General features: G+C 51.2%; 3 protein-coding genes and 7 non-coding genes across 16 annotated transcripts in view; 8 read left to right on the plus strand and 2 right to left on the minus strand.

The window, feature by feature from the left end:
* Positions 1-27,959, minus strand: part of ZBTB37 (zinc finger and BTB domain containing 37) — a 331,509-nt gene that overhangs the window by 12,051 nt on the left and 291,499 nt on the right. For 2 of the 5 annotated variants that reach the window (XM_050307389.1, XM_050307388.1), the window contains exons 2-4: positions 5,868-6,841; positions 3,363-4,315; positions 1,907-2,006 (exon numbers count right to left, since the gene is read on the minus strand). In XM_050307389.1, coding sequence (XP_050163346.1) covers positions 1,907-2,006; positions 3,363-4,285 — 1,023 coding nt within the window. In that variant the 5' untranslated portion in view covers positions 4,286-4,315; positions 5,868-6,841. Of the gene's footprint in view, positions 1-1,906; positions 2,007-3,362; positions 4,316-5,867; positions 6,982-7,320; positions 7,381-27,959 lie in introns of those variants that run through there. The other 3 variants (XM_050307390.1, XM_050307391.1, XM_050307392.1) reach the window with 3 other exon arrangements.
* LOC126635907 (small nucleolar RNA SNORD74) lies at positions 8,190-8,267 on the plus strand. The gene has a single exon (XR_007627836.1). It is a non-coding gene; the product is annotated as a small nucleolar RNA SNORD74 (small nucleolar RNA).
* Positions 9,019-9,086, plus strand: LOC126635914 (small nucleolar RNA SNORD75). Its single transcript, XR_007627842.1, has one exon. It is a non-coding gene; the product is annotated as a small nucleolar RNA SNORD75 (small nucleolar RNA).
* LOC126635899 (small nucleolar RNA SNORD24) lies at positions 9,327-9,408 on the plus strand. Its single transcript, XR_007627828.1, has one exon. It is a non-coding gene; the product is annotated as a small nucleolar RNA SNORD24 (small nucleolar RNA).
* Positions 9,731-9,811, plus strand: LOC126635909 (small nucleolar RNA snR60/Z15/Z230/Z193/J17). The gene has a single exon (XR_007627838.1). It is a non-coding gene; the product is annotated as a small nucleolar RNA snR60/Z15/Z230/Z193/J17 (small nucleolar RNA).
* Positions 9,965-10,049, plus strand: LOC126635911 (small nucleolar RNA snR60/Z15/Z230/Z193/J17). Its single transcript, XR_007627839.1, has one exon. It is a non-coding gene; the product is annotated as a small nucleolar RNA snR60/Z15/Z230/Z193/J17 (small nucleolar RNA).
* LOC126635900 (small nucleolar RNA SNORD79) lies at positions 11,990-12,065 on the plus strand. The gene has a single exon (XR_007627829.1). It is a non-coding gene; the product is annotated as a small nucleolar RNA SNORD79 (small nucleolar RNA).
* On the minus strand, positions 12,481-17,586 carry LOC126635818 (heme-binding protein 2-like). Of its 2 annotated transcripts, none has more exons than XM_050307405.1 (5): positions 17,443-17,586; positions 15,722-15,806; positions 15,480-15,615; positions 15,230-15,395; positions 12,481-14,634 (listed from the first exon to the last, which is right to left on the minus strand). In XM_050307405.1, the coding sequence occupies exons 2-5, from the start codon at positions 15,794-15,796 to the stop codon at positions 14,460-14,462; spliced, it is 552 nt and encodes a 183-aa protein (XP_050163362.1). In that variant the 5' UTR covers positions 15,797-15,806; positions 17,443-17,586; the 3' UTR covers positions 12,481-14,459. The 2 variants fall into 2 exon arrangements, with proteins under 2 accessions (XP_050163362.1, XP_050163361.1); XM_050307404.1 differs by having other exon boundaries at positions 15,480-15,638; positions 17,443-17,531.
* On the plus strand, positions 13,077-13,151 carry LOC126635906 (small nucleolar RNA SNORD47). The gene has a single exon (XR_007627835.1). It is a non-coding gene; the product is annotated as a small nucleolar RNA SNORD47 (small nucleolar RNA).
* Positions 13,235-27,959, plus strand: part of DHX9 (DExH-box helicase 9) — a 45,450-nt gene continuing 30,725 nt past the window's right edge. For both annotated transcript variants that reach the window (XM_050307363.1, XM_050307361.1), the window contains exons 1-4: positions 13,235-13,264; positions 15,969-16,121; positions 25,959-26,027; positions 27,635-27,708. In XM_050307363.1, coding sequence (XP_050163320.1) covers positions 25,963-26,027; positions 27,635-27,708 — 139 coding nt within the window. In that variant the 5' untranslated portion in view covers positions 13,235-13,264; positions 15,969-16,121; positions 25,959-25,962. The remainder of the gene's footprint in view (positions 13,265-15,968; positions 16,122-25,958; positions 26,028-27,634; positions 27,709-27,959) is intronic.

The raw sequence follows: 27,959 nt of genomic DNA on the forward strand, positions 1-27,959 counted from the left end.
CCCCTCTGCCAAGGCATTCCCTGGATCTGAGGAAGAAAAGACAGTCCTTGTCACGAGCATGCCTGGCCACCGATGGAGTCGTGGGCCACAAGTGTTAATGCCTGTTACTTTTTTAAAAACCTGGGCCAGTTTTGTTAAAATACCGTATGCCACCGTCTGTTTTACTTACTGAAGGCTGAAAAAAAAAGCAGCCAATTGATGAGTTTGCTTCTTAAAGCAAAGGTGGAATGAACCACAGACAGGCCGGTACTTTGAACCCCTGAGGTGCCATTTCACACCTCACAGGGGTGTCTATTCAGGTGTCACTCGGAGTCACCTTTGCCTGCCTGGCTGTGTGACCCAGCCCAGCTCCTGGCCCGGCTCTCACAGCCAGGACTCGCTGGCTCCTCCGTGTTCTCCGAGGCCACACAGCCAAACAGCCAAGGGCAACCCTGAACCGTGACAGACACTTCTGGCCATCGCCTCCCGATGGAGCACAGGCAGACAACTCTGGAACGCTCCCTGCCAGGGGACTGCTGTCCCAGCGCTGCTTCCCAGCGGTGCCAAGCACAGAGAAGGTGTAACAGCAGCAGGGCCCCTCCTCTGGCGGCCAGGGCTGTGTGAGCAGCACTGTACCTGTGCCAGGTGCTGCTGGATCCGGCTGTGCGGGCACAGGGAAGCTGCTCGGGACTAAAGGAGATGCACAAAGCTCTGGTGCCTCCCTTCCGCTCTGCCGCTGCCACTGGAATCACAGGCAGGCTCTTTTAGTGTGGGTATGGCAATGCCGGGAGGGTGGAGGGTGATGAGCCCTCCCCTTGGGTGCAAAGCCTCAGGTTTTCTATTTGAGGCCACCTCACAGTGCAGAAATAAGAGCAGCCTTTCTGTAGGAAGAGCTAGAATTGCTTTGTATGTCACATTGCCCCTGGAGGGTGAGTTTGACCTGAAATTTTCTCAATGTCTTCTAAGGACACAAAACAAAGCTTTGGAGAAACAGGAACAAAAAGTCTCTGTTGTTTTATGGCAGTGTCTGACAGAGGCAGCAGACAGCAATCGAGATTCTTTTCCCCTTTGCTTCACTTGGTCTTACTGAAGGGCAAAGCAGCCAGGTAACTCCTCAACCTGCCTCCAGCCAAGCCACTGGCTTACACACTGACACATTCCCTGTTTGTCAGGCTCACAGAGCTGCGCTGTGTTGGCTGACACATTTGCACTACAGTGGCACTGCGACACCCACTGTATGCAACAAAACTAGACCAAGGTGATTAGGCACAGGTATTACCCCTGTCCCACCTTGCTGCACTCCCCACTGCCCTCCCCTGGTTCTGCATTTCTCTCCCTCCTACCCCAAAACTGTGCCCAAGAAAGCAGAGAATTCAGAGGTGCTTTATACATTGCAAATTCTGCTGTGCAACAGCAGGTCCCTTGGGGATGAGAGAGAAACCTCTGCACAAATTCACAGCCCTTTGACTCTCCACCCCAAAGGTTTATGGGTGTAGTGCCTGGAGGGCTTTTTGGAAAGGTTCAGCTGTTGTCACCCCTCAGTCTTCCACAGAAGCCAAGCCACACCTCCTCCCTCAGCTCAGGCATTTGCTGCCAGTGTTTCAGGGCAGATCCAGCTCTGCAGGCAAACGGGATTTCTCCTCAGGAGTTGGTGGCCTGCCCAGAACGAGGGTGGATATTTATGCCCTCAGACAACGAGAGAAACTCCTCGTGTTTTCCAGGTACCTGGCCAAAATCCCAAGCGACCACAATCAGTGTTATATCGTACACAGCCAGCACACGCTCTCAGTGGGAGCAACTGAACCCTGTGCAACGGCAAAAGGCCCTTGTTTCACACGTGGCATTGCTTGCAAATATGACACACTCCATCACAACACAGCCCCCTTCACCTCCAAGCCAACATTTGCAAACTTCTTGATCTGCCTACCTGGGAACTGGGCTGCTTGGGCTCATCCATCCGCCCGGGAGACTCGCTTTTTGATCTGTACCGCTCAGTCACAGCAACCATGCTGCCAGAAGGGCTAAATCTGTGGGGTGGGGGAAGAGTGTCAACGGAGTGTTTCATGGGCATCAGGTCACTGGGGTGTTCAGAACAGCGGGGGAGCAGTGGAGGCACCTGCACAGCATCTCTGCACCCTCACCAGCCAACACACAGGGGGAGGAGCAGCGCGAGTATAAAGGGAAAACCGAGGTCTGTGGGGTTCAGCCTGAACATCTGACACACAAAACTGAGTCATTTGGCTTCCAGCTCAGTGACAGAGCTTCGGGGTTGCTACCAGGAGTAAGCTGGCAAAGGCCCAGTGACTCAGGAACTCTGCAGCAGGAGCAGAAACCATTTCTCGGAGGGCGCTCTCCTCCACCACCCACACCCTCCTGCCCCTCCCCGGTGAGGGGGGCACCCACAAGGGGTGTGATGGACTCCAGGTGGGAAACAGTGGACACTTGAGTGCAGTGCAAGAAGAGATGCTTGAGATCTGATCCCTGGAAAAGAGCTAAGGAAGTAGAAATCATCTCTCTCCCAAGGCCCAGCTCAAGATTGTTCCCACTGATCCATTTATTAAGTAACAAGTGGCAGAATATCCACTGCTTCCAGGCAGCTGTTCCTCTCTGGGACCAGAGGGACTGAGGTAGAAGAGAGGCAGATGTGAAGGGACACCCTGCAAATACAACCCCCTCCAATCCAACAGACCTGCCCTTTATCAGATCTGCTCTCTGGGCTGTGCTTGGGGCGAGAAAACAAATCCTGGAGCCGAGGGGAAGCAGGTGGATGGAGACTCCAAACACAGCAGATTTCACCACTCATTTTCACATAAAGGCTCTCTGCTCTCTCATATAAATCAAACCAACAGCGGAGGCCGCTGGGCTCCCCACTTCAGCTGCTCCAGGTGGTGTAAACCCAGGGCCCACTGCTGCCCTGGAGCACCAGGAACAAAATTTGCTCTTGACTTACAGCTGGTGCTCGGCTTGTTTCTCAGCCAGAACCACCCCCAGATTTTCAGGCCAGAAGGCATCAGTGCAGTGACACTTTGCATAACACATATTTGTATTTGACCTTGTTAATCCCCGTGCTGAGCCCGGCATCTACCGAGGCTGCACAGAGCATCTCCCTTCCACAAAAACCCCACCTCACCTGGAACACTGAGGTGCAAATCCCAACCTATGCACAGAGCTGGCCTGCAGCTGGAGATCCTGCTCTGATCACGACCCAGCCAAAACACTCCAACCCAAACCGGACACACTTCCTTACACCAGGAAAACAAAACTCCTGCGGCACTTAAGATGGCCACAGGAAACAGAAGGAGGAAACGTTCCACAGCGACCAACCCAAGCCAAGCGAAAACCTGGCCCAGCCAAGGTCAGCAGCTGAGTCAGAGGAAACCCACCTGTCGATGTCGGTGCTGGTCGGCCTGACCACCTTGGCCCCCGAGGAGCCCAGGGCGTAGGCGTCCCGGCCCAGCGCCCCGTGGCCCGTGGTGTCGATCACCATGGCCGTGACCTCCTCGGCGCTGCTGCCGTCCTCCCCCGAGGGCTGGTGCTCCGCCCCCAGCCACTCCTCCAGGTTCTCGGTTTTGATGCGCACTCCGCCCAGCACCCGCACGTCGTCGTCGCTCCGGGCCCCGCGCTCCCCCAGCCCCGTCTCCACGTACCACTGTCCCGCCCTGTTAATCCGCAGGATGGGCTCCCTGCCTTCCGCGTCCGAGCTCTGCTCGATGATCTGGGGGCTGGTGGACTCCTCGGGCGGGCTGAGCTCCCGGATGTCCAGCACCGTGCTCACCTGGCCCAGGCGGCTCCCCTTCGGGGTGTTGTGGCGCGGGCTCAGCGATCGGTTCAGGGTGGGCGTCACCCGGTGAGACTCGGGCGGCCTCTCCTGGTGCTTCGTCCTGGTCTGGCTCAGCTCCGCCTCCACCTCCGCCACGTTGATTTTGAAGTGAATGCCCTCGAGGATCTGCGTGCACTTGTCTATGATGTGCTGCATCTGCAGGAAGCTGGCGGCCGTCAGGTAGCTGATGATGTCGGCCAGCTGCAGGCAGATCCTGCCCGTGTAGCAGAAGGAGAGGAGCTGCTCGAAGACGGAAGGGTTCTTGATGACGGAGATGGACACGGTGCTCATCTCGTTGAGGGACATGTGGTCGCGGAAGTAGGGCGAGCTGGCCGCCAGCACCACCTTGTGCGCGCGGAACGCCTGGCCCTGCACGTTGACCACGATGTCGCACAGCCGGCCCTGCATGCGCAGCTGGTTCAGGTGGCTCAGCACGGAGTTGCTGAAGTCGGGAATCTCCAGCTGAATGTTCCCGCTCTTCTCCATGGCGGCGCCGGTCGCAGGCGCGCGGCTGCGCTGGAAAAGGGGGAGGAGACGCCGTCGTTAGCAGAGCCGGCCTGTCGTTGGAGTTTAGGACCTTTTCTACCCGCTTCCACCCGGGATTTTTAGAGACCTCTCTCCCCACAGGATTGCCACACGCCCGGCAGGGCTCTGTGCACCCCCCTGCACCAGGTTCTGCTGAACCAGCCCCCGACAGGCCCCCGGCCCCTGCGGCTTCGGCGCCCGAAACACCGCGCTCCGTCAGCCTCGATTAAAGCACATCTGCATTGTAAAAAGAACATTAAAAATGGTTCAGGTGCTAAAAATAGTCAGCTGATTGCATAATGGATTAAAACACTCGGCACTTGTACCTTCGGAGCGCTTTGAAAAGGGAAAGTGATATTGTTACGCCTCCTTTGCACAACAGGAATCAGGAAGGACACACCGAGAGCTAAATCCTCCTGAGGCTTCTGAAAAGCTGGCCGGCACACATCTGACCTCGAGGCATCTTCAGTGCCTCGCTGATCTCAAGACATCCATCATATGTGGCACTTCTGACACGTGCCAGAAAACAGGATGTAACAGGGAGGGCGAAAGAAAAAGGGGTGGCCCGGGAGAGTCAAAGGGCCTCGCTCGGGACCACTTTGTTTGTAGGGTCACGAGGCCACACCGGTCATCGCTGAGTTCCCATGCTGGCCACATCCCAAGCCCGCAGCTGCTGGGCCCTTTCCCAAAGCACAGCAACAATGGGACTGTTCCCCTGGGGCTGCAGTCCCCAGCAGTGCCGTTCCGCCCGGCCGGCGATCCGGGGGAATGGGTTACCCAGGCTGCAAGGGATAACGGCTCGTCCTTTGCTCCCACCTGCGCTGGGACGTTCCTGGTTGTCCCCACCTGCAGCACCCAGGAGCTCCTGGCAGGATCAGGGAGCACCCCCTGGCCCAGCTGGTGCAGTCAGGGGACGCTTCACTGCTCAGTGGGTCCCTCAAGGCTTACCGGGAGCTTCCCAGACACTTCCAGCAGGGCCAGGGACGGGGGGATGCTCCACCACAACATCACACTGCACGTTTTGGCAAAGCTTGCAAAGGAGCCCTGACCATATATGGTCAAAATTTGGAACGATCCAAAATCAGACGTAAACTCCCCCCAAAAAAAGAAGAAAGCAAATAAGCTTGTTCAAGCCCCTCGTGGCGTGAGCGGCTTCAGAGCTGGATGGCACCTGAAGGGAGGACTGAGCAGAGCACTGCAGGCATCAAAACCACCTCAGGCAGGCTGGGAATACCCATGCTGTCAGTGCCTCCTCCAAGGAATCCCAGAATTAAGGCTTCTCCCCCTCTTCAGGCACTGGAAGGCCACAATCAGGTCACCCCAGAGCCTTCTCTCTTCCAGGCTGAACAATCCCAGCTCTCCCAGCAGAGCTGCTCCAGCCCTCTGGACTTGCTCCAACAGGTCGATGTTCCTCCCTATCTTTAGGAGACAAACTCCCCCCCAGCCCCAAGGAGCTGCAGATCCCAATCCCACGGGAACAGAGCGCTGGGAGCAGAACTTCCCACACACCAAGCCGGGGGGAACGGGAACCCCACGGTCCTACCTGGAGCGCTGGGAGTTACATGCAGGGCCGGGGAGGGAGCGGGGGGTGCTGCCTTCTTGTTCTCCTGCTTCCTTCTGATGTAGTGAGAAGGTTGGGAAGCTTGTTGCCCCCTTCCCCTTGAGGAGGAAAGAAAAAAGGAAAGGAAAAATGAAGCCCAGAGGGATTGCATGGATGTCAGGCTTTGTGGTTCCCGGCTCTGCCGCAGGATCCAGCAGCAGGATCACCTTCCCAGGCAGGAGGAAAGGACCATCCCAACTTCTGTCCTCCCTGGGAAGTCCCTCACCTGCACACACCTTTCCCTCAGGGCTGAGCCCTGGGGCACACACTGGGACACTCAGCTGCGTTCAGGGCAATCTGAAGTGTCACCAGCTTGGACTTGGGCTTTAATTAATCTCAGCAAACGCCTTTCCCTGTGCGAGGCAGCTCCTGGGAGCAGGAATTCTCGCTCCATCAGGGAAAAGGCAGGGGCAGATCCCCCCCAGCAGGTGACATGCACTGTGAATGGCCCCTGGCAGGCACTCGCCCTGGGGGCTGCACAGAGGGGCTGAAAACTCCCTTTGGGCTCAGATCTACGACTGGGCAACTCCACAGAACACCCCGAGCTGGAAGGGACACACAGGGATCAGAGTCCAACCCCTGGCCCTGCACAGACACCCCAACAATCCCCCCTGTCCCCCAGAGCGGTGTCCAAACCCTCCTGGAGCTCTGGCAGCCTTGGGGCTGTGCCCACTGCCCTGGGGAGCCTGTTCAGTGCCAACCACCCTCTGGGGGAAGAACCTTGTCCTGAGATCCAACCTGACCCTGCCCTGACACAGCTCCAGCCGTTCCCTGAGTGCTGTCACTGCTCACCAGAAACAACTCAGAGTCCCGGGATGGTTTGGGTTGGAAGGGACCTTAAAGCTCATCCACTCCCACCCCCTGCTGTGGGCAGGGACACCTTCCACCAGCCCAGGCTGTTCCAAGCCCCGTCCAACCTGGCCTTGGACACTTGCAGGGATCCAGGGGCAGCCACAGCTTCTCTGGGCACCCTGTACCAGGGCCTGCCCACCCTCGCAGGGAGGAATCCCTTCCCAATATCCAGACCCGACGCGACTCGGCTCCTCCCCGATCCCGGTGGGACTTCTCCCGACTGCCCGCACGGCCCGACCCCCGGCGGTGCCCCCGGCCCAGCGGGGCTCTCTCCCGGTGCCCCCGGCCCAGCGGGGCTCTCTCCCGGTGCCCCCCGGCCCAGCGGGGCTCTCTCCCGGTGCTCCCCCGGCCCAGCGGGGCTCTCTCCCGGTGCCCCCGGCCGTGACAGCGGCACCCGGACCCCCGCGCGGGGGCACAGCCCGGCCCGCCCCGCGCTCCCCGCCGCCCCGCCCCGCCCGTGCCCCCGCGCCCCCGGGGCGGTCCCGGCGGTCTCCTCGGAGCTCTCCTCGCTCTCCCCCGCCCGCCCCGCCCGGCCCGGCCTCACCTGCCGGGGGTGGGAAGGGCCCGCAGCGCCGGCCCGGAACCGAACGGCGCCGGCGCGGGCCGCGCCCCGGAAGGAAACGCCGTGCGGACCGCGGGCCCGCGCACCGCCCCCCCCACCCGGGGCGCGCCCACGGGGGTGGGGCCGCGGCGAGTCACGTGACAGCGGAGCCTATATAAAGGCCGCGCAGGAGCGGGCCTGCCTTTCTGTCCCTGAGGCGCTGGGGGGTTCTGATCGCCTGCGCGGCCCCGCGGTGAGTGCGCGGCTGTGCCGCTCCGGGCCGGCCCGGCGGGCGCTGCAGGGCCAGCGGGGCGCGGCGGGGTCCCCGAGGGGCGCTGGAGCGGCAGGATGCGGGAGGATGGCGGTGGATTGCACCGCCGGGCCTGGGCCGCGGGGACTGCCCCTCATGGCGGTGCGGGCGGTGCGGGCGGGTCCCCGTGGGGCCCCACACGGGATGGGGGTACCACCGTGGGGTGCGTGGTGATACACGAGGCGCTGAGGTGTCGGGCCTTACCCGGGAGCCCTTTTCCCGTGGGAAACGCGCCCGGCGTGTGGCGATGTGGGGCGGGCCCGCTGCAGATTAGGCCTCCCTGGGTTTTGTGGCCTCGGCGGATAAATGTGCAAAATGCGATTGTAGCGCTGTGGGAGGGTTAAGCATTTCCCCCCGCCTGAATGGTGCCCACGGGGCCCTGAAGGACCGAGGGTTGGCCCCAGGCTGCCGGAGGTCGGGGAGCGCTCGGACACCGCCCTGAGGGACGGGGGACATTGCTGGGGTGTCGGGGTGGGCCGCGATCCCGGTGGGTCCCTTCCCACTCGGCATGTGCCACGATCGTGGGTATTTAAAGAGCAGGGGCTCGCTCGGACTCCCTTACGCCCGCACATGATGAGAACTGCGTTGGTAGGGACATCTGAGAGGGTTTGTGATGAATGCCAACGCATCTGAGCTGGGCACGGGGACAACAAGGCCTCTCTGGGGTGGCTGAGGTGCCCAAAGGTCACGGGGCTGACCTGGGATTGTACGGCAGAATTAAAGGTATAGAAAATAAAGTATTTTAGTGGTTCTGTTCTGCCTGAAAATACAGGCCAGCAGTTATTTCTTGTGTCCTTGTTGGATAAAAGAGCAGAAATTTGTGTTGGGACACACACACACACACACACACACTCTTAGGCTCAGTGTTCTGTATTTTACTTTGCATCTCTCAAAGGGGTATCTGTAAAAATAATGTTCTTTAAAAAAGAAAAACTAACATGCTTTCTTGTTTTCAGTTTAAGATCTATCAACTGTGCTGTTCCCTCCCATGGTTTCAAACCAGGTAAGTTTTGCTTCTAAAATACAGCGTTTAAATTAATAAAAAACACGTGGATTCATGTACAGCAATTAGACTGGAGTACTCTTGTGTCAGGGGGTTACAGGATCAGAACTGGGAATGGTGTCTCCTCAGGCACTCCTTATTTGTTTACTGAGAAAAGTCACCTGTTTCTTTGTCCTGGAGAGGGTTTGGGAGGTGTTTCTGAACCGCTGGTCATGCTGTAACCAGGCCACAATAGTGCCCCGGATCCCTTTCTTTACTGCTGTTTCACCATTCACAGCAATAAATAGTAAATAGATGGAACAAAAACTAAATTGTTGTTTTGGGAGAAGTGCCTTGAGCGTGCTGCAGGAAGAGTGAACTGAGGGGATTGCTGTTGAGTGAACCACAGAGCCTGTGATGGTTTCAGAGTAAAGAGTAGTGGACAGAAGTGATTTCTGAAAACTCCGTGCTGAGGCTTTTTTCTGTGCTTGGTGTGGCTGCCAGAGGAGCTCCCAAAGCTCTGCAAGCCCCTGAACCTGTTCTGTCTCTTCCAGGTCCGCCCCCAAATGCACAGCCTTGATGCCACTTCACAAGGTAATACATAATTAATGACAACTGAGCACAAAACTATGCTCAGGGTTTGTCTAGACGGTGTCTGTTGCTCTGATAGCTCACATCAGTGGTCAGACAACTCCCTGAGCCAGCTTTTCCCTCTGGTGCCGCAGTGATGACACTTATTTGCTACTCTTGACCGAGAGGGTGATGAGCACTTGTACCACCATAACAGTTTTCTGAGGCACAGCAATTTAGAGTTCCCCCCTGTGCTTTGAGTGCTGAATATCCTGCTCACAAGCTTTTTTTTTCCCTTCAGGATTTGTCTCCTGCAGTCAGCAGACATGCAGAAGGAACATCACCTGGTGAGAAATGTGTACTTTCAGAGGGGTTTCTTCCTTGGGGCTGTTAAAGCACTGCAGTGGGAAGGATGGGACGTGCTTTAAAATTAGTTTTCCCTAAGACCAGAAACAATTTACACTTGCTAGTATTCAAATTTGTGAATATTTCTTTGTTTTATTGGGAAAAGTTGAATGTAAAAGCTGTGACAGGGTAGGATGGTTCCAAAGTAGACACAGTGATGATGGCATAGTTCAGCAGAGCATCCTGTGATGAACACTTCTGTCTTTCGCTCCTATCTGATGTGTCTGCCTCTTGTGATCTCATCCAGTCCCCTGGGCTGGGACACCAAGGCTGAAACAACCTCATCTTTATTTTTTTCCTTTGTTGCAGGCCCTGGGAGATGAAGCTCTAACCCATGCAAGGTGAATACTGCATTGCCTGTGTGTGTCCCTGCTGTGGGAGGGGCTGCTGTGATGACAGCATAGTTCAGCAGATGAGCCGTGGTGATCACTCTCACTGTCTTTCGCTCCTGTCTGATGCAGCCTCCTGTCCTCAGGCTGTCCCAGACCAATCATGTGGAAAGCTGAGAGGGAAACACTCCCTTTTGATCAGTAAAGGTGTTCTGAAGATCGACCCAAAAGATTTGTGAAGGGGATTAGTATAAAAAAGTTTAGTGGGGTGAATAGAAGGGTAGAGAATAGGCTGTGCTTGTAAATTAAACACAAGTACAGCAGAATAAGGTTAATCAGGTGTTAGTGCTCCAACTTCTGAGAATGTTCTGCTGCTTTACAGATTGCCCTGGACTCAGGAGACCTGTGCCTCTTGTGTGAGAAGCTGTTCCACCTGTTACTGATGTTGGTGAGGACAAGGCCTTCCTAATTGCAGGTAATTAATAAGCTACTTTTAGGGTTTATTAGACCTTCATGTGCTGCATTTGAGCTGGGGAGTTTGCTTTTGGAGATGTCTGCAAATTCATTGTGTTTTCCCTGGAAAGCGTGAAGCAAAGTGTGCTTTCAGCTTCCTGTGTACACTATGAAAGCATGAAGCGATTGTGGTGGTGAGGATTTCTACAAAGTGCCTCTTAAACCTCAGTGGTGAATGCCACAGTGCTCTGAATTCAGTGCCCAAAATGCCTGTCCTGGCGTAGCACTGCTGGGGTATTTACACAGAGGTGATGTCACTGCACTCTGCAGTTCAGAAGTTTGCTTCTTCCTGCAATTTCAGCTGTCTCTGGAGCTGAGGGATAAACTTCCTGGGGTGTTGGATCTCGCTGGGAGCTGGCTTTGCCTGTGGGAGGGGATGGGGCGAGGCAGCCTCTACTGTAGATGATGTTGAATCAGGTCTCTGATCCCCATGAGGACAAAACTTGACCAAATGCTGATACAGTATTTTATTGGAACTGTTCTTACGCCAAAACTTCCTGCTGGACCTCGTCTAATTGCATATTTTTCTTTGCAGGCTTTCAAAATGCTTCTCCTTGCAAGGTGAGTATTTGATTAACTCTGCGAGTATGGATGTTTCAGAATAAGCCCAGAAGTGAAGTATTTACCTGTGTGTTACCTGAGGGGAAGGGGCCAGTGGCTGGTGGTGTCTGCTGCCTGCCAGCTCAGCCAGAACAGGAGGATGTGTAAGGGGGAACTGCTGGATAAGGCCCAGCCTGGTGTGAGCTCCCAGGGAAGAGCTGAGCACATAGAGCGGCCCTGAGGGCACTGCTGGTGGATTTGCAGCCCAGAGCAGGGACTGACAGTGAGAGCTGCCTGTGTGATGAGATGTGACTGTCCTGACTCCAGCCCTGGAGGTCTGCCATTAGCTCTATCTGACTGCAGGCACCTGTCTGAGGTTCCCTCCTCCTCTGCTGCTTCCCGTGCTGTCTCCTGATGGTTTGCATCATTCCAGGTGCAGTGGAGCTGGGAAGTGGTGCAGTTGGGTGACAGTGCTGCCAGCAGAAGGTGAGTCACCAGCACATGGATGTGACTGCTCAGAACTGTGTGATGCAGGGGGTGGGGAAAGCTTCAGGATCCTATAACTGCAGTGCAGCTGCAGCACCAAGCAGAAGGTTTCTTGGGGATTTTATTTCCTTTACCAGGTAAAACACACAGATTACCAGCAGCCTGCAGGGTTCACTCACCCAAGGTGCTGCTTATCTTGGACTTCTGTAGCAGAGAAGAATAGGGATCATTTGGAATGCCCAGCTGCTATGGACTAATTGAGTTCTTGGTTAATGAGTTAATGGTAACCTGGTAGCACAGAGCTTGTGCTCACCAAAGCCAGTAGTTATTTACTGTTTTTAATTTAGTAGTGGGCTCCTGCAGAGAGTAGCAGTGATCTTCAGGGCTGACTGGGGTGAATTATTTTTCTTGAATGCTAGATCAGGGCTTTTGCATGATGTGAATGAAGATGGGGCTGGGGATATAAGATCTGAAATGCTGAGATCAGATCCTCTGAGGAAAAAAAAACTGGCACAACATGAAGCTGCTGTAAGCATGTACTGTTTGTGATGAATTCTGAGCAATGGGAATCTCTCTGAAAGAGGCTGAGGAGAACTCTTGTGCTGAAACAGTACCCACATTCAAGCTAACTCCTGAAGCACTGCCAAGGAGAGAGTGTTAGTAAAATTTCCCTCCTTTGCAGGGTGAAGCTTGTGGGGAGTTTCTGTGAGAAACAAGGTGGATGTGCCTGAGGTAAGTGTAGAGTACATGGGGCTTTGCAGTTCCTGGAATATTGTCTTTGTGCTGAAGGCCTAGATAGTGGTGCCTAAAAGGAGTCCTCTAGAGATCTGATTTGTGTTCCCTTTATTGTATTCTCATTCTCCTGCTCCCAGCTGGTGAGGGAATAAACGTGTGCCTGAAGCAAGAAACACTTCTGTGTAGTTCTGAATTTGCCATGCAAAGGAAGGGCTGTTTCTGAGCAGGCACCCAAGTGTAGTCAGTGATAAACTTAGTGTGGAGTCCTGACTGAACACAGGATGTGACCTCAGTGACTAAAAATTGGGAGTTTATTGCAACATTGCACTGTGGAATTAAAAGAAAAACAATCCTGTATTCTCTGGTTGTCTCTTCTCAGCAGTTTTTGCTGATCTTTACACTGGCTCTACACAAACTTAGTCTCAAGTTCTAGATATTTGCTGTGTGAACTTGTTTCCCAACAGACTAGTTGTCAGACAGGTTTTCAGGATGATTCCTGTGAGACTTGTCATTTAGGTATCTAAATTCATTAAATGCAATTTTCCAGTGGGGGAGAGACAGCATCACAAAGCAAGTAAGTAGCTCAGTGCTTACCCTGCTTCCTCCAGTGTTAGTAATTCTGTATTTCCAATTCAGTTAGGATTTGTAAGCTTTGTGTCTCCTATATTTGGGTGTTGCAAGTTAAACTCAGTTAAAGGCAGCCTCCTCCCAGGTAAAATTAGCTTGGGGACTAGGAATTCATAGATCAATAAATAAATTTACATGTAGTGCTGCTGTCTGTCATTCTGAAAGCACCTCTCTGTTCCTCAGGAAAGGACTGTGCTGTTCTGCAGCCCTGCTGGGTGAGTCCAACAGCTGAACTGTGTGATGTCTGACTGGGAGTGTTTGTAGCCGCTGATGAGATTGATTCTGCCAGATGAATTCCTGTGATTTTACCCTTTCCGTTCCACTTTGTGCTGAGGTTACACAGCTGCTGTGGAGCCCCTGCCACTCGTGCTGCTCCATCTGCTAAGTGTGTTTTCTTCTGGCTTTAGGTGAGCGAGCAGCTCTGCAACTGCTGTATGAGGAACTGAGAAGGTGAGTGCAAATGCAGTAATTAGGACATTTCCTTGCTGGAACAAGTGATGATAACCTTAGCTTGAACTCTCTCACTGAACAGAGATGAAATTCTAAGGGCTGAGATGTTCCCAGCAAGTGTCTTGTGCAGGTTTGGTGTCTCAAAGTGGTTCTTATGTCTGTCTTAATAGGTGGAGGATTGCAGTGTAATGGGCATGAACAGCATTCAAACACCCCACTGGTCATGTTTGCCTGACCCTGGTTGGAGCCAATAAAAACCTGCAAACTCTGCCTGTTGTTGTGACCTCCTTTCTGACTGGAACAGCTCTAGGCTACTGTGTAAAAGCTTCAAATGCTTGATTGAGAGCAGGGACTAAATTAGGTTAAATGCCTTGCAAGTGTCTTAACAGTGCTGCTGGTGTGAGGCTGCAGCTGGCCTGGCCAATACCCACAATGAGACAAAGGCAGATAATTGATGTGCTAATTAGTGTGTTGTAGGTGAGAGCTAACTTAACTACTTCAATATTTGCTACTAAAATGCCCCCAGTAATCCTGGTATGATGTGTCCAGGTGTGCACAGAGCAAGCCACAGCTTGGATTTGTTAACCCTTTCTCTCTGGAATTGAGCAAGGCAGCATTTGGCCTCCGTGAGGGGAAAAAAAGTGAAGAGCTGGGGGGGTTTTATACTACCAATTAAAAAACCAAGATATTAATTATGAGTCAGTAAAGCCTGCTAAGGTGTTTCTGCTTCCCAAAACTCATTAATTTGTAGATTTCTTTTAAAAATCCATTTTTAAGTTCCTCTGTCTCAGGGGTGATGTCAGTATTGGGAAAGTCAGCTCCATGGAGAACTCGTTCTCCATGACACGTTGAGCTGTTGCTGTGGCACTTCTAATGAGAAGTAAAGCTAGACATCCAAACTTTGGGAAGGACTATTTTCAGATTATTGGTGTTCCCTAGAACCTTTCAATTAAGAGTAAGCTTGTGATACCTCCCTACTCTACCTGGTACAATCTGCTTGAATTTAATGTACATTTTGTAGATGGAGTTGAAATCATTTGAGCCACAACAGTATGTCATCCTAGAGAAAATGAATTAGACATTCTGTGTCCATGTGCAAATTAAATCTCTTCTGCACTAAAGCAAAAGCCATTAATATTAAGGTCTGTTTTCATCTGGAGCTGATTAGTAGCCTCTTAATACTCCCCCCACCATGTTACTTTTTAAAATACCACACTTCGTTGTGCCTGTTAAAGAGCTTGAAGGGGCTGTCATAGCCTGCAGTGTAGAAGAAATCTTCATGGAATGGTTGGCCTCTGTTCCTTAAGGTTCTGGCCAAGACTTCAGCTTCCTCAGCATATTTCTCTGGGGAGGCAAATCCACCAAAGGACCTGGTAGAAGTGAAAAAAGGGGATGTTTTTATTAAGAGTTCAAACCCCTGGTTTTAATTTGCACAGAAGAAGATTTCTGGTTTGCAAAGCATGCAGTGTTCAAACACTTGTGATGCAGTTAGTTACTAGATAAACTCTGTGGAACAAGCTGTTGAAGAGGATTTATGTTGGATTTAAAAGCAAGATTTGAAATAGCTAACCACAGAAGTTGATTTTGATTCTGAGAGTTGGTTGACACACAGCCCAGGTGTTGCTTTGGGTGCTTTTCCTGTAATAAAGAACTGCCATGCAGTGTGGGAGTTTGAAGCTACATGTTAAGGGTGCTGTAAGAGTGATTTTGTAGTACAAACTGTCCAAGATTCTGGAGGCTGCACCTCCCTAAAACTCATTGCAATATATTCAAATTCACTAGCAAATTAACATTTTGAAACTTGGGCATGTCGTGCTTAATAAGACACCTGAATGTAATATTTCCAGGTGCTTGGGTTTGAGCAATGAAAGCTCTGGACAGCAGGATATATCCATGAGTAAAAATCATCCAAGAGAGTATCCCACTCGTCAGTGAGGGCTCCCAGCGAGCTGGGTTCATGCTCACCGGACAAAGATCGCCGCCGCCTTCCGCTCCTCCACGAACACATCCGAGTCCGTGGGCTGGGGAGGGGAGTCCTGGTGTTCAAAGGGCACAAAGAACGAGATCTTGAAGTCTGTGCAGCCAGATTTCACCAGGCAGGTCACTGGCACAGTCATGTCAATCTTTGTTTCTAGAGGAGAGGAGAGACAGTTGTCAAAGCTGCTTCATACTCCTCATCTCCATCACTTTGCCCTGCAGAACCAGCAGGTCCTACCTCTCTCATTCTTGCCCTGGATGTAGTGGAAGAGCTTCCAGAAGCCCTGGCGCATGGCTTCCTTCTGGCTCTCCCCCCTGATCACCGTGCTCACCCACTTGGCCGTCTCGTACTGACGCAGTTCGTAGTCCTTGGCCTGCAAGGGAGCAAAAGTCAGCACTTGGTAACCAGATGGGTGTTAAACATGACCAAAATTATTAACTGCTGTTTCCAAATCAGCATGAGAGCATGGTTGCAGTTACCATTGTCTCTGTGGAGCTCCACCGAGGGGACTGCAGGTCCAGGGACAGGAACGTTTGCTTGAAGGATTTGATCATCGTGCCAGAGCTGAAAGGCAGACGTGGTTCATTGGCATCTCTTAAATCAGTATGGTGTTAGTGGGCAGGAAAAGCACTAGAACTTTGCCTAATGGTTTAGTTGTCACTGAATTCCTGCTTATCCTCCCCAGTGATTCAACAAAAAAGAGTGGAAATCATTTTGGTCCTGCAGGAACAGAAGCAGGACCAAGAAACTGCCTCTTGGCTGCTGTGGGAGTGCTGATCTTTCAGGTTACTCTGCCTTCGCTTCTCTGTGACAAAAAGGTGTTCCCTGGCAGCAAAACAGAAGGTGGAAATTCTGCAAGTGGGACTTGAATGGAAATGTGTAAGTAAAAAAAAAAAAAAAACACTTGAGTTCAGTCTGTTTGCTCCAGGATGAAAAGCACTGCTTGGTGTTGGTGGGTGCTCTGGTATCGACTTATTGGGCCTCTCATAATGACTTTGCCTAAACTTCAAAGTTAACTTCACCTTGACTTTGTTTGGTCTCTCATAATAGCTGATGCCTTTCCTAAAGGCCTTTAGCCACAGGGCCCTGTGGATAAGTGGGATTTTCTGCATTTAGGAATGAGGTGCTCCATCCCATGGGAGGAAAACACTGAAAACTTGAATCCCAAAGCAAAGCAAGTGAAAAGACTCAAAATCACCATTGAAATAATCACATCTGGTGAAAAGCCTCAAGATTTTAGGAACCATCATGGATGACTTTTGCCATGACCAGGCAGACTGTAGCTTGTAACCTCCATCCTGACAGTCCTTTCCTGTTCCATCACTGTCCTTTGCACTTCATGTTGCAAAGACAGGGTGTCATTAATTCAGCAATTATAGGAAGACAATCATAGGACATTGTCTTCTCAGACTGCAGCTCAGTTACATGTTTTGTTGGGTAACAGAACATGACTTCTTTTCTAAAATCAACAACTGTGCCACTTGACTACTTTCTTCTGTACTGTTGAATACCATTAATCCCCCTTCCATACCATGCTTTAAGGGAATTCTTTAGGGGAGCCGAGGTTGCAAAGTTTATTTAAAACCCCCAAAACCACAAAACACACAACCCAAAACCAAACATAAAGAACCCAAACTGAACAAACCTTAGAACCCTTAAAATCAGGTTGAGCTTTTCCCAGCAGCTCCTTCCCTGTCCCCACAGAGCAAGGGGAGGTCCCAGAATCCCCCAGCAGGACACAGGTGCCAGCAGGTAAAGGTTAACACTTGCAGGAGCTACTGGGCAAGCTGGCTTCTCTCCATGTGCCAATTCCAACCCCTTCCCAACACACATTTCCTGAACTGCTGGGCACATCTCAGCTCTCTGGCTTTGATAACTCTTTGGCCAGTACTGTCAGTGCACGTTAGAAATACTTTTTAATTAAATAAAACAATGCTTTGGGGCGGGAGAGACAAACTGAGAAGACTGCCCCAGATATTTACAGTTCATTTCAGATCTGCGGGAAAGCTGAGCTCTGACGTGTCCATCTGTTCATAAAAACACGCCTCGGGGGTTGTTCAGGTTCTCCTGCAGCTGTCAACACGTGGGTCGAGGGGACAGTCAGTAGGTTATACCACTGCCAGAAGTGAGCACAGCCAGAACATGCCATTCCACGAGCCACTAACGCTGGTGAGGAAGAGGGGAAAGCAGACGTACTTACATTTTCAGCTGCCTTATCCTGGTGGCTGTGTCGCTCTGTGCTGCTGAGGCTGCACATCCTCGTAGGATGCTGCATGTCCGTGTTTATTTGAGTTTGGGCAAGCTCCGCCCCTGCCTCAGCCCGACTGGAGGGGGCCGCTGTTACGAAAGCCGGAGGGCTGGAGCCCCGTGCTGCCCCGGGCCTCACTGGAGAGCCCCCACGCAGATGGCAGAAGCCCCACCTCCTGCCCACGAGGGGACACGGGCCGCTGTGCGAGCCGGCTCCGTAAACAGCTCGGCACCCTTGTGTAACTTCCCCTGCTTTCCGTGGCTGCGTGCCCGCCCGCGGCAGGGTCAGCAGCAGGTTTAGTGCTTCGGGAGAAAGGATTTTGCATAAATAACGTCCCCCCAGACTCGGATTACGGGAGAGTGGGGGCCCAGAGTGCCAGCTTTTCCTTTTCCAGCCCAGGGGTGAAGGGTAGGTAGGAATCTGGCTGCGCGCTCGCTGAGACCATCCTCACGAGATTTTTGCTGGCAGGCTATGAAAGGCAGGCAGTGTTCTCTACTGGCTGGCTGCTCTCAGCGGTATTTGAGGCTAATCAGCCCCCTTAGCCCTTGGATATCTGCACAAAGGGGTTACACAAAGCTGTTGTGAAATCCTGCCCTGTTTGGAATACACACAGCGGGGCCGGGCTCTTCATTTAAGCAGCTGCAGCTCCAGACATAGTTGGGGACCAGCACAATGGGGCAGATTAAACTCCACAGTTGGTGTTCTGAGGACACCTCCCAGTTTGTCGTGGCTTGTGCAAATTCCTCGCAGCCAAATTCAGATAAGCTCTCCCGGGACGTGTGACATCAATAGTGGGGATGACTTTCAGCAGGAAACACACTTGGCTTGCAGGGAACCTCAGTGGGATGCTGTGTGATACACTGCTATTCTGAAAGGGGGAATAAAACCCAAACTACGCCAAACAGCAATGGTGAACTCATCTCTAAAGCCACAAAGCTCTCCAGAGCCACAGAAGAGGGTGGTGTACAGGGAGATTTACTGCTGGAGTTGATTAGCGGCCTGAAATGCAGAACCAGTTCTCTCCATGCTTTGTACTTTTATTTTGTGGGGTAAAATGTTTCTCAGTTTCAGCTGTGCTTTGCTTGGGTTGAACAGGAACATCAGCAGGGCCTTTGGAGCAGCACAATCTGCTCTTCCTTGGTCTTTGCTCAGGAGCTACGGGCTTGTGTAAGGTGAGCTGACACCTTCCTCTCTCACCCCAACACTCCTTCACGTGTGTCCTGGTAATTATTTTCATAGAATGTGGAATCCTGGAATGGTTTGGGTTGGAAGGGACCTTAAAGATCCTCTCTGCCATGGGCAGGGACACCTTCCACTGGACCAGGTTGCTCCAACCCCCATTCAGCCTGGCTTTGGACACTTCCAGGGCTGCAGGTGTTCTTGAACAGAGCAGAGAAGGCCACGTGAAAAACAATACCCAGCCACAAGAGTCTGGTAAATCACCACCAACGTACCCCAGGGGTGAGCACTGAGGAGAATTACCTTGAGAGGGGGGCAATAACTGTAGATAAACACGAGCCCACAGTGGATTCTCGTTCCTGAGGCACAGAGGCCCAGAACAAACCCCCAGTCAGTTGTGTGTGTCCAGCTGAGGTCCCTGACAAAGAGCTGACTGTTCCTGGCAGAGCAGCCCCGGGCAGGAGAACAATCCCCAGTGTTTTCCCGAGGGGTTGTTTTCCAGCAGGCTTTGTTTTTCACATATACATTGAGGGAACATGTCAACAGCTGGATGAGACAGTGGGGCAGGCATGAGGACATGTATTCTGTACACAACTATGCACATTCCAAAACTAACCAGGGGAGGGGGTGGGGTTATGGTGGGAGCTGACACACAGTCATTGGGTCTCAAGGGCTCTGGGATGTGGCTGGTATTTTCTAGAACAGCTGACAAAGCAGTGTTTTTCTGTACTGCTGCCTTAAGGAGTAGGGATGAGGGCACAAGCTCAGAAAAGCACAGGGTTTGTACCTTAATTTTACTGCTTTCATCAGGCACTTGTGTGTAATGTAATGAACTGGTGCTTCAGTAGCAGCTTTGATGGGAGAAGGAGAAGGGCAAGCCTGTGATGTGATCACTTGTGATTTCCACTTCTCCTCTCAGCAACGAGCCCAGACAAGACCATAAGCAACATCCTCCAGAGCAAAACTGCTTCCCTCTGCTGCGTGGCAGCGTTACAACCCTGCTGTCACATCACATCCATGCAGCTGTGGGGCAGGTTACCTTTATCCCTAGAGGCGAGCACAGGCTGCTTGCACAAAAACCAGGAACCTTTTCCACTGACCTGATTGTGTCAGGATTGGAGAAACCCAGGGGAAAAAACGTGTTGTTGCAGTGTGGCTGATGGTAACTTTGAGTCCTGTTCTTGTGGCTGACAGGTGTGTGGTGGGATATGGAGAGCTGGGGTGTGAGGGACAGAGAGGGAGCGCTGTCTCCTGGCTGCCCACTCACATGTTCTAACAAGTGGTCTCATCCCAGAGCTCCAGGCAGTTTTGTTGCTGCCTAAGCCTGCCAGGAAATCCTTGTCAGTGAGTTTCATTTAAAAGCACTGAGACTCTTCACATATAAATGGCCTTTGCTTTTGCAAACTCATGCTCATCAGATGATGCAGAAGCCCTCCCTTCCCAGCAGAGAAGCTGAGCATGTGATGTTACTGTAGTTACTGTCCAGGGCAGCAGAAATGTCCTCCTGTGTTGTTAGATGAACTGTGTCATCTCCCAAAAGACATCTCTTATGTCCTTGCTCTAAAGAGAGAGGAAGCCTCCATTTTACATCTTATTTTCACTTCCAGCGTGGAAAATGAACAGGCATGAGGGTACCATCCTCTAAGGAAGCAGCTGAATGTACTACAGTTCTCTTCCAAGGAACTTTCTTATTATCCCTGGAAAATGTGGAAGGGAAGTCTCTGCCCTGGCTCCAGTGAGGGAGTATTTACACCTCCTGCTCTGCCCTGCACATTTTATATCAGCACACCGATTTGTTACCGCTAGATTTGCTCTCAGCCCAAACCCCTTTGCTCTCTGGGAACGTGCCTGTGGATTTTGTCCATGTTTCCCCCCCCATTCCAGGTGGTTTGTTACAGATGAGACATGAAACTACTGCCTCTCCCTGCTGCCTTGAACAGCTGACTCAGTGACTCTTGCTGAGTGAGTGATTCCTTGCTGACTTCAACAGGGATGGCCTGAAACTGGCTGCTCTTGACCAAATAAAAACCTTCAGAGCACTCTTGACTTGGTATTTACCAAGATTCCTCTGCTGGAGGTCACATTTTGGAATCATTCTAGGTTTGGGCAATTGATCCTAAGTAAATCCTTCCCTCCAGCTGCCATGCAAAACATTCCAAAACCTTCCTGCCTTCTGTGCCTGGAGCCCAGAGAGAAGCTGCCTCAGCTTTATACACTGCCTAATTCACTGGCTTCTTTCCAAAATAAGGGATATTTGTCATATGGGTCTGTTTAGGGATCTAGCAGCTGACCCCCACATGCAATTAGCTCAGTGAAGCTTAGCCAGCGCTAATACTTACCTAAATCCACAGAAACCTCCAAACCTGAGTGCTGGAAGGAGAGGGATTCACCTTCTAGAAGTTCATCCCCATTCTGCTGTCGACAGGTTCTCAGAAACAAGAACGTGAAACCAGATGAATTTGTGTATTCCAGACAGGAACATCTCATCCAGGGAAAGAGGTGACAGTGCTTGCTGGGAAAAGGGAACTGAAGCCGAGGGTTTGTCTCCAGAGCTGCTTCCTGAGCTCAGGTGCCTGAGTATGGCTCGTGTCAGCCCTTCTCCCATCTTCTGGCACTGGGGATGGTGGGGTGGGGGTGGGCTTTGGTGGGCACTTCCTTTATTTAGATGATGTGAGTGAGGCCCCCAGAGGTGGATTCTGGTCTGAATTCTGGACCAGAACCTGGTGTCTCTTCCCCTCCTTTCCCAGGATGAGCCAGTGCTGGGTTCTGCAGCAGGTGGCACTGTTGGTTGTGTCCAGAGGTGAGTTTTACTTTAATATTAATGTCCCTCGAGCTCTCTTGGTTGCCAGTGGTCACTTCAGCTCAGTGCACCCCGATAGTCTCTTCTATTCCCAAAGCCATCAACTTGATTATACTGTTGACTGTTAACAGGAAGGTTAAACATTTAAGCATCTTAACATGTAAAAAAATTATTATCTTTGTGTTCTAAACATCTTTTATGCAGCAAACACACCAGCCTGAAACAGAGAATCACTGAGTGGTTTGGGTTGGAAGGGAACTTAAAGAGCTTCGAGTTCCAACCCCCTGCCATGGACAGGGAATGTCTCTGTAAGGCAGTTAAGAAAATGCTAAGTTAGGGGGAAAAAACCACTTAAACTGGCAAGTTTCCAGGCAGAATCAATAACCAGCCTAACAGTTTAACACTCAAACATCTGAGAGGCTGGTATTTCTTTTGATTTGTGCACCTTTTGATTTAGAGCAGAGAAAATGAGGTAGATGCTCCATGTACAATGACATCACACCGACTGCCCAGATGATGTGCTTTGAATACCAGCCAGCCAAGGTGGTATTTAACAGAATGTCATCACTTCCACAGGTACTGTGTGTCTGAAGTTTCCTTTAGGCTTGGGTACTTCTTATTTGTTCTGAAAACAGACTCTTGGGTCTGTCTTCGGAAGAAAATTTTATCTGGATACATTTATTTAGTGCAGAGAGATGGAAGCAAAACTACAGTTTGGTTATGCTGGAAAAGAAGTGCACCTGTGGTAGGTTGAGAAATGGCAAAAACCAGGTGTCAAAACTCTATATGGGTAGAGAGAAGTATGATTTGGAGAAAGTGGAAGTGAAGTTGTGTTCAGTGTAGAAATCATTGGAAATGTTAATACAGCAGCAACAGAAAATCTGAAGGAAACTTGCAGGGCCTTTATGTGCTTATAACTTCCCTATTTGAAATTACATTATGGAGTTACTTAGATAAGCTTTTGACATTCGTGTTCACTTCTTTTCCTTATAGAAAAATTGCTTAAATCTGTAAAACCGTATTTTTTATTCCTGTGCTTGCTTTGGAAAAACAGCGACTGATTTTTGTCGCCGCTTTCAACGGGTGTCCTTATTATCCTCTGAGCTTTGGCACCACTGACACTGCGCTGCTGATTCCATGGGAAGTGGGAAGACACTTTTCCTGGCACTGCACAGGATGCTGCAGCTGCAGAGAGCCTGAACTGCAGGTTTTGGAACCCCGGTGTCAGCTCGTGTGTTCAGGTTCCCCAGACTGTGAATTCCCACAGCCACCGGAGCTGCAGTTCCTTCTGGCTCAAAGCACAGTTCTTTTTCCTTCTGGTTGTCAGGGTAAATAATCAGAAAGCCTTAGAATCTTCACCATCATTTTTTTTTTTAATTGCATCCCTTCCAAAGGTAAGCAAAGACAGCCCTGAAATGGGAGGGCAGGGGGCAGGGAGGGCAGTCAGAAACAATGATCAGATGTGGGAAGACAGTGCCAACCCTGAACTGGGGCAACCCTGTAATTTCTCAGAAAGTCTCTGAGCTATTCTAAGATTTTAACCCCCTCTAAGCAGCTCCAAACCACTCTATAGTTCTTTAATTAGCCTAAAGAGCTCTGAGGCCTCTATTGCTGCAGGGAGACTGGAAGCAGTCTCTAAACCACTCTAAAACTCTCAGCAGCTCCAAAATGCCACTAAATGGGGCTAAACATCTCTAGGAGTTTATTGACACTTTTAAAACACCTTTGCATTTTCTGAAACAGCTTTAAAGATCTGAAAAATAGCGCCAGATTCCTCCAGAACTCCTGAGAAGCGCTCTGAGCAGTTCTGAGGAGCTGTAGTAATCCCTTCCAAGAGTGCTTGGGTCCTCTAAAGGTCGCTAAATCTTTCTAAAACCTCCTCTAAACAACTTCCAGATTCATCTGATCTTATCTAGAGCTCCTCTCTATTGATCTGAAGATCCTCTGGGCCTCTTGAACTCCTCTAAGGAGCTCTAAACCTCCTCGAATATGCTGTGAGGTGCTCTTAACCAGGCAGCTACAAAACACCTCTGAGGAGCTCTTACAGAGCTATTATTACACCCCCTAAATCATTTAACTGATTCTAAAACACTCCAGAGTGCTAAACCAGTCTGGACTTCTTTAAAAGAGTTCCAGAATGCACCACACTGCTCTACAACCCATCTAAGACAGCTCCAAAACTCTTCTAAATGAAGATAAAGCATAAACAATGGTGAGAAATTCCTCCACTCTGAAAATCCTCTAAACAACACTGATGCCTTCAATTCCTCTACACTGCTTTAAGCAGCAGTAAAATGCTTCAAAAGAGATCTCACCCCCCCTCTCAGTTTTCCATGTAATGGCTCCAGAGCTCCTTTCTGCATTTCTGAAACTCCTGCTTAGAGAAACAGGGCTAAAACTTCCCTGAGGCTCCAAATCCACTCTGAACTGCTCCAAATTGATCTAACTCCTCTAAAACCCCTGTAAACAGTTCTAGGCAGCTCTAAAACCCCCTGAAGTGTGCCAGAACTCCTGTAAAGTACTCTGAACTCGCTTAGCTTTTCTAAACCTCTTCTAAACACCTCAGAGCACCCCTAAACTGATCCAAAGCTCCTCTGATGCTCTAAGCAGCACTAATGCGTCTCTAAAGACATTTAAAATGCCTCTAAATCTCTGCTGTACAATTCTGAGCTGCTCTGTGCAGCTTTAAAATTCCTCTGAAGAGCTCAAGGCAGCTCTAAACCCCTTCTAGACCAATCTATGACTCCAACAGACTGTTCTAAGCAGCTCTAAAGCACTTCAGGCTACTGCAAAACTTCTGTGCTGTCAACGGTAGCTCTAAAACTCCCTTAAAATATCTGGAATACCTTTACAGAGCACTGAATTGTCTCTGAAGCTCCATAAATACACTTGTTTTGGGGAGGTGGCAGAGGTTGTGAGGGCTGGGACTGTTCAGCCTGGAGAAGGAGAGGTTACTCATAGGAATGGAAGAGTTCAGAGAGGAGGGGATGTCTGGCAAACAAGATGAGCCTCAAAGGAAGAGCATGTGCTTTGTGAGGACCTGCTCCTAAAGCTGAACCCTGGAGAAAGTGATCTCTGCATCTGAACAGCCCACGGGGAGCATATTTTGGGGTGGGGGAGGAACTCCTGGGGTTGCTGTGTGAACACATGAAAAATGTGCTCCCGGAGCACACAACAACGGGGGATTGTTCTCCCTGCAGGCACCGTGTGCTCTCAAAACATGCTCTGGTGAGGGTTCTGAGAGTGCACTCTGAAGGCAGATGTTTTGAAGGTTTATTGCCGTGAATCTGTCCAGGGTAGTACTTTGTCTTATGGGGTTCTGTTGGTCTGGAAATCAACCGGGAGAATTCTGAATGCAGGCCCAGCTGCAGTTCTGGTGGGAAGGAGGAGGATGGTGCTGTGCATGGCTGCCATGGGGCCACACCTGACACTGTACACGGTGCACAGCTGGGAAAACCATGTGGGCTGTGTGCACGGAGCAGTTGTAGCTCCCCACGAGCCGTTGTTTTCGTGGGCTGACCTCCGTTTGTCCCTCACACAGAGACACCGATCCTGTGTCCCAGAGCCAGGACACTGCGCTGGGAGTGCTTCCAGCACCTCAGTGGGGCTGAGAGGGCATTAGAGCAGATAGCAGGAAAAAATCCTTCCCTGTGAGGGTGGGCAGGCCCTGGCACAGGGTGCCCAGAGAAGCTGTGGCTGCCCCTGGATCCCTGCAAGTGTCCAAGGCCAGGTTGGATGGGGCTTGGAGCAACCTGGGCTGGTGGAAGGTGTCCCTGCCCATGGCAGGGGTGGCACTGGATGATCTTTTAGGTCTCTTCCAACCTGTCTCCACCCTGTTAATTTGGTAATTCTGAAAAGTTCATTTATTTATGTTTAAGTTTGCAGATAACGATCAATAACCCAAACCGGCCTTATTTTCTGCACAGTGCGGGCCGTGGGAGCCCGCGGGGGTCGCGGCTGTGCCGGGGGCGCGGGAGGGCAGGGAAGGGGCTGGGCGAGGGAGGGCTGGGCTGCGGAGGGGCTGTGGATGGGCTGGACAAGGGACAAGGGAAGACTGGGCTGAGGAAGGGCCGGGCTGGGGCTGAGGAAGGGCCGGGCTGAGGAAGGGCTGGGCTGAGGAAGGGCCGGGCAGGGTCTGAGGGCTGGGCTGAGGAAGGGCCGGGCCGGGCCGGGCCGGGCTGTGAGGGCCGTGCAGCGCTGTCAGGCGGCGCCGCGGCCCCCGCCCCTCACTCCGCCTCTTGCTCCCTCGGCCATTCCCACCCCGCCGGCTCCCCCCGCGCTGCCGGCGCCCGCGGGAGCGGCCCTGGGAGCCGCCGAGGGGCTGCTGGAGGTGAGGGGGAGCCGCGGCCATCGCGGGTCCCTGCAGGGCCGGCCCGGCCCCACAGCCCGCGGCGGTGCTGGGGCACGGCCCGGATCCTGCCTTTGGCACGAGTCGAACAACACTCGAATAAAGATGGTAATGGGGTCTATCCCTTTCTTCGTCAAACAGCTCAATGACATCCCGAAAGAAGTTGCAGGGTCTTGTAGCTGCTACAGTTACTCCAATGACTCCGGATGGGTGAGTTGTCAAGTTGCACTGATTACTGTTTCCTTAGACTTTTCTTTTGCTTCTTTCATATCTGGAACTGACCTGCTTTGTTTCTTTCTTTTTTTGCCCCCTTTTTCTTTTTTTCTTAATTCACATCTCTGATGGGATGTGGGAGCTGTTAGGTTGGTCCCACCAGGACCGCAGTGAGATTCCCTTTCCTCTGCCTCCTCCTGTTGCCCAGCAATTGCTGTGGGTCTGGGTTGGGAGAGTTTGGATCAGTCTCACTTCTCTTTTTCTGCTGCCCTGCAGGTGCAAATTAAATCATAGTAAACTTATATTGAAGCGTATTGCAGTGTTTTCACGTTTGTTAAGGAAAACCATAGTCCTAGATAAAAAGAGCTCTTGAGAGCTAGAAAATAATTGTCAGAACCTGAAGGCCTTTCAGATTCCACTTTACCCTAGCTAAGTCATGCATGCATTCATGTGTATGTATGTGTGCATGGGATTAGTCTAAGCCTGAAGGAAATACTGCAAGGACAGCACAGTTCCGAAAATAACTTGAACTTCAGCTTTCCTCAGAGCAGGGGTAGCAAACAGAACCCTCCTGACTGCATTTTGATGTTGCAAGACAGAGTTTCTTGGAGTCAGCAGAGAACCCTGAGCTCCGGTGGGGGATGTGCAAGATCTGTTCGTGTTTTTGAGGGAGCTGGTGGAGATTTGCTGGTACAGACTTCCAGAAGTGAACTTCACTTTTTAGAAGTGCTGTGCAGCTTGGCACTGTCCCAGTCGGGGAACTCGTTCAGCTGCAGGCACTGCTTTGATTCTTGCTTTAAAGGAAACTTGTTTCTCATTTCACTTTTTATCACAGCTCAAATGTATAGAAACGTGGTATTTAGAGAGTGACCTGAGCCCTCTGCCTGGAATGCATGGGCCTTGTCTGATACCTTCTGGGAAGACAAATGTGGAATTTTGGGTGGCATGTAAAACCAGTCAAGGCACCAGAATTGAATTGCAGACTATAGGGTTTTTCTGTATGTTTTAAAAAATGGAAACAACAGCTAAATATTATACACTGGTAAACAAAACAAGTTTTTCCTGCAGAGAAGATAAACATAGAATTCTGTTTCCCCTGTTTGTTGGGGAAGTCTGTTGCTTTCCTCATCCTTTAAAGAGAGAGAGAGAGAGGTCAAAGTCACATCCAGCAGATGCCATTTCAGTGTCTGTATCCAGAAGCAGTTTTAACTATTTGCCAGCACTTGCACAAAATCTTTGTGCTCTCAGGAGGACTCCTGTTTCCCTCAACAGCTGAAAAGGTTTGAGTGCCTCCTGTTGCCTCCTATCTCCCCAAAAAAAGTCCTCTGCTGTGATGAGCCTGCAGTAATTCCCAGTTGGGATAAAGGGTTGGAACTACTTGTCAGGAGGAAGAGAAACTGGAAGAGGGAATTCAGAGCTGAGCTGTTACCTCAGATTTTAAAGAGATGCTGAGGGTATCGTACCTTGGGGAAATCTGTGCTTGTACAAATGCAAGGCTTCAAAATACATGGGTGTTTTTTTATTTGTTTGTTTATTTCTTAATGACTAAGTTAAAGAGAACTGTGGGTGGAGACTTAGGGTTGCTGTGATTCCTTTCTCTGCAGACAAATCAACCTCCCGGTGATCCGTCAGTACGTGGATTATCTGGTAAACGAGCAGCATGTGAAGAACGTTTTTGGTGAGTGTTTCTTTGACTGAAACTTGTGTTACAGCCCTCCTGCCTGGATGGAAATCCTGTGATATCTCACCTGATAAGAGCTGCAGTGGGGAGGACTGTGGGTGTGGGATCATCCCGGCCACTTATATTCACCAGTGGAAAGAGAGCAAGAGGCACTTAAGGCATCTGCTTTTGCCCACATCCCATTTCTGTGGGGGGTAAAATAGGTGTTGCCCTCACAGGGGGACACTCCAGGGGTGAATGGATAATGT

Source organism: Myiozetetes cayanensis, unplaced genomic scaffold (genome assembly GCF_022539395.1).
Source record: "Myiozetetes cayanensis isolate MyiCay16 unplaced genomic scaffold, myiCay2020 scf12, whole genome shotgun sequence".
In the NCBI taxonomy this organism is placed as follows: domain Eukaryota; kingdom Metazoa; phylum Chordata; class Aves; order Passeriformes; family Tyrannidae; genus Myiozetetes; species Myiozetetes cayanensis.